Source organism: Octopus bimaculoides, chromosome 4 (genome assembly GCF_046866305.1).
Source record: "Octopus bimaculoides isolate indiv1 chromosome 4, ASM4686630v1, whole genome shotgun sequence".
Lineage (NCBI taxonomy): Eukaryota > Metazoa > Mollusca > Cephalopoda > Octopoda > Octopodidae > Octopus > Octopus bimaculoides.
The window spans coordinates 98,928,002-98,939,163 of record NC_142931.1 but is presented as its reverse complement, the minus strand read 5'-3'; the positions used below and the strand labels follow the sequence as shown (position 1 = coordinate 98,939,163).

Sequence of the window (11,162 nt, the reverse complement as noted above, 5' to 3'; positions counted from 1 at the left end):
GTAGGTGTTTCCATTGTAAAGACAATTACAAGGGTTATTGGTACAGCTTACTCTACCGTTCACTTCACACGTACATCTATTACAACCCTGTCTAAATGTTTGACCTATATTATAAATCTGGTTGTTGTAAGTACATTTGCAAACTTTGGTTGTACATTGAACGTACCCGGTTGCTAGACATTGGCATTGGTTACAATCTTCATGAAATATTTGACCAATTTTATAAGTTTGTCCTTTGTGTGTACATTGGCAGAGTTTGTTTGTGCACTCAACTTGTCCGTTATTTTGACATGTACAAGTGTTGCAGTCATCCTTGAATTGTGCTCCGAAATTATAAACTCTGGTTTTGTAAGTACAGGTACATGGATTTGTCGTGCAGTCTACACTACCATCGGCTTTGCATGTGCATGTATTACAGTCTTTTCTAAATGTATCACTTATTTGGTAGGTGTTTCCATTGTAAATACAGTTACATGGCTTATTTGTACAGCTTACTCTACCGTTCACTTCGCACGTACATGTATTACAACCCTGTCTAAATGTTTGACCTACATTATAAATCTGGTTGTTGTAAGTACATTTGCAAACTTTGGTTGTACATTGAACATATCCAGTTGATAAACATTGGCATTGGTTACAATCTTCATGAAATCTCTGACCAATTTGATAAGTTTGTCCTTTGTGTGTACATCGACACGTTTTATATGTGCACTCAACTTGACCGTTAATTTGACATGTACAAGTATTGCAGTCATCGTTGAATTTCTGCCCAATATTATAAACCCTATGATTGTAAGTACAGGTACATGGATTTGTAGTGCAGTCTACACTACCATCGATTTTACATGTGCATGTATTGCAGCCGTTTGCAAATCTTTCGCCAATTCGGTAGGTATTTCCCTTATAGGTGCATTTACATGGCTTGTTAGAACACTGGACTGTACCACTAGACAAACATTGGCATTCGTCACATTCACCAAATCTTTGGCCAATATTATAGGTTCGTCCTTGATATGTACATTGACAGATTCTTGTTGTACAATCTACTTGACCGTTTATACAACGGCAAGTGTTGCAAGCATCAGCGAAAGTTTGACCCTCTTGATATTGTGAATTTTTGTAATAACAGCCACATTTATCGCTGTTACACTGCACTGTTCCTGTAGTTTGACAAATGCAAGACTTACAGCCATCATTGAAACTCACTCCAACATTGTAGACTTTACCATTATACTGGCACTGACACACATTATTAGTACACTGAGTATGGCCAGTAGAAAGACATTTACATCTATTACAGTTGTCTTGGAATTCTTCACCTTCTTGGTATACCTTTCCCTTGTAAGTACATTGTTTAGTGCAGTCATTGTTGCTACAGTGTACCTGACCACCGTGTTTGCATTCACATGTATTACAGTCTTGCTGGAATTTATCTCCTACTCTGTAACGTCTACCTTGATAGATACAAGTAGATCCCTGTCCATAATCACAACGTAAGTTTGTACAGATTGCTTTGCCATATTCACCACATACACACGTGTTGCAGTCGATCTTGAATATTCCTCTACGCCTGATTCCATTATGTGAACATTCGTCTGTAAAGAAGAACATCAATTAATAATTATTTCATTTAACCACAGCAGAGTTATCTACTGTATGTATATTCAAAAATAATTCCTCATATACATACAAACATATACACACACACACATACTCACACACACACACACACACACACACACACACACACACACACACACACACACACACACATATATATATACATGAATAAATATATACATACATGAATAAATATATACATACAACATAAATATATACATGTATGTACTTTAATATGCATGTACAGATATATATATATATATACATATATATATATCTATATATATGTCGAAGAGGATTTGAAAATGCTGAGGTCTTTTTAAGATGCTTATTGATGTGACTGGTTTCACTTTAAAAGAAAAAATCTTTTCAAAAGTTAAGTGCAAGGCTATGTGTAGCCTTTGTGGTGTTGAAATTTAGTCTACATAGATGTATTAAAATACAGTGATAGAGTCTTTGACGATGGTAAGAAAATGTTAAGAAATAGAATATTTGACAAAGATAAGAAAATGTTAAGAGAGGCTTTCTGTTTAAACAGTTTACGTAAAAGTGTTGAAAATAGGCAGTAAAATAAGTTCATAATTGTTTATAAGTTCATAAGAAATCATAATTGTTTATAAGTTCATTAGGAATCATAGCATGTATGCAGAAAGATTTTGTAGACAGTATTTGATAGGAGAAAGCGTGTATTGCTTTGTCAAAAGTTCATCAGAAATCATAACTATTTATAAGGACTTTAGAGAAATGATCACAATATGTTCATTCCTCAGTAAAAACACACACACACTCAAAGAAAAAACAGACACATATACACACGCAATACAATTCAAACACTCACAGGCACACACATACACAGGCACGTAGACGCACACAGTAACACACAACACCCTGAAAAATACAAGATACACTCACCCACACAGACAAACACACTGCACAAATAATACACATAAAACACTCACAAAAATGCACTCAAAGCTACGCGCACACCACACAGAAAAGTAACACATGTACATAGACGCACACATGCACAGACACCCCATATATCCATAAACCACACCCACATACACACACACAAACGCATACCTAGTATAAACACGTACAGTACGTACACGCATACACACACGCACACACATACACACCACCCTGATAAACGTAACACACAAGTACACACACACACATATATACTATTATTATGATTATTATTGTTATTATTATTATTATTATTATTATTATTATTATTATTATTATTATTATTATCATCATCATCATTATTATTATTAAAACTACAAACCGTCAGAAAAATATCAAAAAGAATCTGCCACTCAATGTTTCATGTACACGTTCGTCGTACAGTATAAATTGAGAATTTGAGAATGTAGATTTTCAATCTAAACCGTCCGACGAACGACAACGTGAAACTCTGAGTAGCAGGTTTTTGAAAAGCTTTTGCAGATTTACTAATACTAAAGCATATTACTCTACCTCCGGTATTCCAGTACTATTTTCCCCACCTTGTTTCACACTTAGGTACTTATTTGGAATATATATATATATATATTTACACACATACATATATGTTTGTATGTGTGAGTGTGTGTGTGTGTGTGTGCGTGAGTGCGTGCGTGCGTGCGTGCGTGCGTGCGTGTGTGCTTGCGTGAGTGCGCGTGCGTGCGCGTGCGTAGAGGTGTAACAGCCCGGTGGTTATGACAGCGGACTCGTGGTCGCAGGATCGCGAGATCGTCTCTCAGGCCAGGCGCTGTGAATGTTTGTTGAGCGAAAACACCTAAAGCCCCACGAGGCTCCGGCAGGAGACGGGCTGACGAACCCTGCTGTACTCTTTCACCACAAATGTCTCTCATTCTTTCTTCCTGTTCGTGATTTACCTGTATTTCAAAGGGCCAGCCTTGTCATAGTTTGTGTCACGATGAATCTCCCCGAGAACTACGTTAAGGGCACATATTTCTGTATAGTGATCAGCCACTTACACGTCAATTTCACGAGAAGGCTGTTATGGAATCCTCGCCGTCGTATCCGACGGAGTTCCAAGATATATATATATATGTATATATATATATATATATATATATATATAGAGAGAGAGAGAGAGAGAGAGAGAGAGAGAGAGAGAGAGAGAGAGAGAGAGAGACAGACAGAGAGAGAGAGAGAAAGAGAGAGAGAAAGAGAGAGAGAGGAAGAGAGAGAGAGAGAAAGAGAGAGAGAGAGAGACATAGAGAGATATCGTGTTGGCGATTTTAAGTAAATTCCATTAACCCAACTGTTGATAAATTTAACAAAATAACTAACTAGAATGTACCATAAATGAACAATGTAGAGCAGTATAATTTACTTACAGTTGTAGCTGTTCACACATGAAAGAGCTATTATCACTAGTAACAACTGGTACAGCATGACGGACAGTTTCTTTCAGCCTTCTAGAGTTTGGTGACAGTTGTTTTCCGAAACAAGGACAAGTTTGACAAACGTCTCAGAAAAACTCTTTTTATAATGCTTAATAAACGTGATCAATTGCATGAATAAAAGGAAATCAACAAATGATCAAGCTGAATTATTCACATCAATTCAATATTTAAAATTAACATATCTACCCACCACCCAAAGTAATCTATTAAAAAATGGGTGGATCTTTTCCCTTGCTATTATGTTTTACAAATGCATTCAATAATAAATGATGTTAAACTCATGTGTTACTTAACGTGCTCACAAACAGTTAAGCAGTTATAAATTAATTATTGAAGTATACAATACGCTTATACGAGGATAGGCAAATGACTCTCTTCCAGTTTTCATACAACTCCTGAGAACATTTATTCAAACACTGCCGAACATTAAAAACTCACGCCCAACTCGAAGAGAATAATTTAGTTTAGGTACAAGTGTCTTTCCACAATTAAATCAAAAACAACAATTTCATTTTTAAGGAATGTTGTTTTTGTGTAACAGTTTTTTAACTGAACACTTTTATATCAGCTTTAATTGTGCCTAACACCATCTTCTGAAACAGAATTCTAGGATATATTTTCTTTCAGACATTATTTACTTTGCCTTCATGATTCGTACCATATACTCTTGATTCAATCTCTACACTCTTCCCTATAAGTTTGTAGGTAATCATTTCTTCTTTTTTTTTTTTTGTTGGGACTGCGTGACTACACAGACACAAATTCACAAATTATTCCAATTATTGGCTGCTAGTTTAGAATTCCTTCTTTTCTCAATAATTACATTTTTTTTCTATGAACACACTGAACCAGGGTTCAATCATTAGTTTTCTCCTGTACTGAGATTATTAACTAAAACTATTCTTTCTTAAATATAATTCAACTCTTCTGGATTTTTTCTTTTACGATCTATCCAGACAACTTTACATAGAGTATAGATCATAACTAACATTTCCTCAGGAACTAACATATATTCAATATACCTAACATTTCTTCAATATCCATTGGATGTCTCTGTGTGGGAACAGTATCTCCGAAATTGTTCATCATTTACTTCAGTGTCTTCCCTGACATTAGTGATGGTCTTTTGTAGACCTTATCGTTAATATGATATTGATATACTTCTATATATACTGTTTACACTAGTTATGTATTGTACATAACTGAAGATGTAGTTAGCGTGTAAAACTCATAGGGTAGTTGTTTACATTATTGACCTGTTGTCCCTTTGAGCAAGGTGAAGAGCATTTTCTATATCGTCTTGTGTCTTCCTCTGTCTTTTCATTTGCTATGCCTACAAAAGTTGGTGATCGTGCATATCCATGCCTTCATGTCCCACACACAACTTTGCATGTTATTCAGCATAAACATTTTGATATCAGTTGGTGTAGATATCAATTATCTTCTCTCTTTGGTTTCTCTAGATTCTTCCATCGTTCAGTTCTTCGACAGTAATCTAATGCCTAAGTTATTTTAGTTTCCATTCTCCCAACTGAAGTCAGCCATTTGCCCCTTTATATTATTAAGTCAACGTATATGCATATGTATGTGTGTATGTATGTGTGTGTGCATGTGTGAGTGTGTGTGTACATATATAGCGTCGTCGGACTAAATTTATCGAATTTTCCATGTGTCCTTATCTTCAGGAACAACTCAAAAATATAGGTAATCAGTGAATGGAAATGCAAAGCTTAAAGAGTAAAATTTTCGTTGTGAAAAATTTAGCTGACTTGGAGGACAATATATACGAGACATATATATGTGTGCGAGTGTTCCTGACAGTTTTTCTTTTATATTTTCTACGGATTGCTTTAAGCTCACTTTCTTTATACACATCAATCATTGGATCTTACATTTATAGCTTTAGTTAAGCTTTACAAAAAAGAAATCGACGGGGAACCAGAGTGTGTGGGTGAAAGATTTATTTTGTTACATTTAATTAAACACATGAAGGTGAGAGACGTCGGTGAACTCGTGCTTCGGAGAAGTCCCACCTAACCGGAAATCGACTTCACTACCGACCAGCTAACTAGCTAACCAGCAGCGATGTTCGTATTTTACATTCATCCGTCATAAGCCCTTGGGCAGTGCCTTACACACGCACACATAAGTAACCCTGTCATGTTGATTCATATTCCCTACCCTTTGCTGAAATAAGTTTCTCTGCTGCTCGTGGTACTGTACACGCTGTTCCTCATTCATATTGTCTCTCTTTTGCTGAGATAAGTGTCTCTGCTGCTTCTGGTACTGTGTATGCTGTTTCTCATTCATATTTTCTCATCTTATTTGTTGTCCCTTCCTATCTTGCTGCAGGTGTTCCTCGCGTTGTTCACCCTCTATTGATGCTCGTCTCAGCTGCTGGTGTTGCCTGTCTCTCTAGGATTTCCTGCCTCTGATTTTCCCTTATCCTCCGTCTGTAGAGCCTCATTCTTGCGCGAGCAGCTTCCAGTTTTTGTTACTGGTTCATGATAAATGCGGTTTATAAGCACAAAAGAAATATAAGATAAAATGTATACAATACACGAAGAAGAATTTGATAAAAATGGACTGTTATAGGCAATTCGGATCTTCTCTGTTTCACTCACAAAATTAGCCCCTTTAATTTTGCTCAGATCGTTTTCAATTTTGGTGTATCGTTGCAGTTCTCAATTTTGATTATTCTCATGTAATTACGCTATCTCGTAAATTAAGACTCTGATGTTATTTGAAATTAAAATTTCAAGATTTGGGTACTTTTAGCCTATCAACAGACAGCAAGGCATTAACAGCTTGTTACCATGACAAAAGCACGTTGTTTGTGGACGCACGCATCCGCGCAAGTCAGTGGCAACCGCGATAAGGAAAACAACCCTCCACATTTTGGGTAACATTTTATTTCAATTTCAAAATCTGTTTTATTTATTTATTTTATTAGATAGAGATATTTGACCGAAGCAGATTATGTTTGAATAACATTTGATTTCAGTTCCTAAATTCGTTTCATTAGATAGACATAGATAAAAATTCAATCCACGATTTGCATTTTACACATATCTATACATGTATGTATAGATATGTATCGATATGTCTATCTATCTATCTATCTATCTATCTATCTATCTATCTATCTATCTATCTATCCATATGGACGGACGCTAGACAAATCGGCTCCCATATAAGTTGCATTTTTCACCTGTTAAAATACCTATTTTGTTTTTTAATTTTTGTATAAGTTGTGTATAACACAAAATACTTCGTGAACATATATTTTTCAAATTGGAAATAGCTCTATTTAGAGCCTTATTTCCAAAAATTCAAAAACATCTCCCTCGATCCTAGCCATATTCTGTAAAACAAATATGGCTAAGGTATTCAACGAGGCCGATTTCCCGCCCCTAATGCCAGAGGCGAGAGAACTTAATGCCGTTCCGCATGAACGCAGACAGGTGGTGGAGAAGAGCAATGACTCTGAGTCTACTGCCTCAACCACTACCACTACCACCATCACGTGTAAAAGCTCTGCTGCCACAGCAGTCTTGCTTGCCATCGTCACCAGTGACAATAACAACAACAACGACAAAGACAACAACAACAACAACAACAACAACAACGACAACGACTCAAATGTCCTTGCTAACACGACCACTGTCTTCACCACTGCTACCACCAGTGACAACAACAACAACAACAACAGGACACCGGCCTTCAACACCACCACTACTTCGACAAACTCTGCTGCCACTACCACCACCTTTGAACCTGGGAGTACCAACACCACTGTCAACACCACCATCAAAAACTACAAGATGAACAAGATAAACAACACCACAAACGCCACAAACAACATATCTGCCAGCACCACAAAAACAAATTTTGCCGATGCAACAAAAGAAAAAAGAACAATATTAACATTCACCCAAAAACAAATCAATGATACAAAATCCCTTCTCACGAAAGAAGGTGACACTGTACAAATACACATACTAAAAGAAATCATCGAAAGCACAAACAAGAAGCACATATCATACAGACTGATCAACACGAAAACCAAGCGACCGGAGAATTTCTCCACCAAAAAAATTGAAATTTGTCTCAAGCCCATATGGCCCTTTCAAAACCATGTTACTTGGGGCCGCAAGTTCGCCACGGTCCAAGTACGCTTTCAGAGCGAAGAATTAGCGAAGAAATTTTCGACACTCTCTCTCCACACAGATGACTTGGTGATGATACCGAGTTATCTTGGACAGAGAGTGACGAAGGTGACAGTAAAGAACATCCCTTCACAAGCGGAGACGCAGTGGATAATAGGTGCTATATGCCTCGAAATGGAGGAGGCAAATATATTAGAAATTGCTACTGCAGAGGAGAAAAACTGGGAAGGAGGAAAAAAAATCGAAGTCCTCCTCCACATCACTGAAGAGGAGTGCCAAAAGATCCCCGCACACATCCAACTGGCAAAGGACCGCAAGTTATATGTAGTGGTGGAAGGAAGGCGGTCACGTTGTTATGTATGCGGCAGCGAGGCACACCTCAAGGACAGTTGCCCAACCGCCACCAACCAAAAAAAGCAACAAGGGCAACCACCAAAACCCACGAAAAAACCCCTACTACCAACACCACCATCAACAATCAAAACAAGAGAAATACAAGCAACACGGACAACTGAGAAGACAACAGCAACTGCAAAAACAACAAGTGAGGAAGCAGGAGAAAAAAAAGAAAATTCCAAGATTGTCTCCCCCTCCCCCACATCACATACACCTCACACAAATAACAAGCAACCAACACCAACAAAAACAGCAACACAACCACTCACACAAACACAAACAGACGCTCACAATTTTCCCCTACCCCCTTCCGATTCCTCAGAACTATCGTTGGAAGACGAAAGTAATGAGGAATGGCAAATAGCCCAAAAAGGAAGGAGGAAGAGGAGCAAACAAGGAAATGCAAACACCAACAAAGCAGGGAGATACACAACTCCCGAAAACACTCCAGACACCAACACAAGCACACACAACAACAACAACACAAACAACAAAACCCCAAAAGTGAACACACACACAATGCTCACTGCCATCAACACATAGGGTGTCCACAATTTCACATAGTCAGCTACACGGATCACAAACTTGTGAAGTGTACGCTAGACTTAGATAAGACACATAGGCAGGGACCCGGTTACTAGAAACTAAACGCGTCTTTCCCGTCGAGACAGGTTTTCAGAGACCGGATTAGCACGTTAGTAAAGAGGGCTTTGACGGGAGCCATAACAAATGATGGTTTGCCCTCAAGAGAGCAAAAAAAGCAGAAGCGGTTAGGTATAGCAAAGCACGAGCCATAGACAGAAACAGAGTAGAGGGTGAGCTAGTTAAGAAACTAGAAGAGGCAATTAGAAGTGGCATCGCATCCGACGTTTTGGCAGCGCAGTTGGCCCTAGACCAACACTTCAACGCCAAACACGAAGAGTGCGTTGTCAGGGCTAGGATGCGTGCTCTAAGGAACGAAGGTGTTGGAGCCGCGCGAGAGGCCCGGGTGGCGGAGGCGCAACAGGGCAACAGAGCCACCATTCGGTCTCTGGTGGACGAACAGGGGCGCGAACTGCTCGAGCCAAGTAAAATGTGTGAGGCTTTTCAGCGGCACTTTACTCGGCTGTTTGGGACGAGTGGCGAGCGAGAACGTAGGGTGGACTTCAGTGCCTACCTGCACAGCCTGCCACGACTCTCGGCAAGAGAGGCGGAGTGCTGCGAAGGTGCCATCACGGCGGCGGAAGTGAGGGACGCGATGGCGGGATGCTCGAGGGACAAATCTCCGGGTTTGGATGGTCTGCCCTACGAGCTTTACAATTGTATGCCAGACTTGTTTGGAGACGTCTTGGTGGCGGTGTGCTGCAACTGGCAGCAGAACGGGAGCATTCCCGGTTTTGTGAGCCGAGGAGCCGTAACGCTGCTGAAGAAAGATCTAAACAAGGGGTACGTCATAGATAACTTTAGGCCTATCACTCTGCTCAATGCAAACCTGAAAATTTTGGCCAAGGAGTTAGCCAAGCGGTTGACGCTTGTTATCGAGAAACTGATCGGCAAGGCGCAAACGTGCGCCGTGCCGGGCAGGAGCATCCATGACAACCTCCATCTGATGCGCTACATCATAGAGAGGGTAGTTAAGGAACCTGGCATGGGTGGGGCCCGTTCGGTAGTTCGCGTCAATGGACACCTATCAAGACCCTTCGGCATTGCACGTTCGGTCCGTTAGGGATGCCCCCTCTCGTCGCTCTTGTACGTATTGATTCTCGAGCCACTACTGCGGAAGCTGGCGACGCTGAGGGGCATCCCGCGAGAGTTGGGATGCGGGACGAGCGTGTCGGCATACGCGGAGGACGTCACCGTCATAGTGTCTAGCCAAAAGCACATTGAGCTTGTCGGCGAGACACTGAAAGAAGCGGTAACGGGAGCAAAAATCAACCGGGATAAGTCAGTGGGCTTGCGGTTTGGCACCTGGAGGAGCAAGCCCATGCCGTCAAGCAGCGCCTTCGTCGTGGGACGTTGGACTGACGGTGCGGTTGAGTTGCTCGGGGTCTGGTTTGGTCCGGACCTCCAAACGGAGAAGAACTGGGACGAGATAACGAGAAGGGTGGCCACTCTAGCCCGGCAATGGGCCGAGAGGAAGCTGTCCCTAAAAGGTCGGGTGGATGTGGCGAACACGTACATCGCGTCCGTCATATACTACCGCCTGACCGTCGTTCCTTGTCCCGACCCTACCATCTCCAAGCTGTGGAAAGGATGCGTTCCGATGGTTAGGCGATCCGTTTGCAGCCAACACCCGTTAAATGGAGGACTGGGCATGTCGTTAAAGGTGTGAAAGTGTATGTTGCCAATTGGTCGACAAATGATGACGAATTACGGACCTTCACTTTGTCTCCCGTTCATTTTTACATTCAGTATACGTTATGTTATTTGTTTATTTCCCATAATGTTTTTTAATATATATATATATATATATATATATATATATATATATATATATATATATATATATATATATATATATATATATATATATATATATGCAAATGATAGGATTGCTTCAATATTTCAGGGGTAGTCT

The 11,162-nt window shown here is 39.9% G+C and overlaps 1 protein-coding gene across 1 annotated transcript in view; it reads right to left on the bottom strand.

Annotated features, from left to right (window-relative positions):
* Nucleotides 1-4,095, bottom strand: part of LOC149136167 (uncharacterized) — a 6,177-nt gene extending 2,082 nt beyond the window's left edge. Inside the window, exons 1-2 of the mRNA XM_089351079.1 lie at nucleotides 3,972-4,095; nucleotides 1-1,595 (exon numbers count right to left, since the gene is read on the bottom strand). The exon at nucleotides 1-1,595 is cut by the window's left edge and continues 1,332 nt beyond it. Of these exons, the coding sequence (XP_089207205.1) occupies nucleotides 1-1,595; nucleotides 3,972-4,029 (1,653 nt within the window). The 5' untranslated portion in view covers nucleotides 4,030-4,095. The remainder of the gene's footprint in view (nucleotides 1,596-3,971) is intronic.
* Between the last annotated feature and the right edge of the window lie 7,067 nt (nucleotides 4,096-11,162).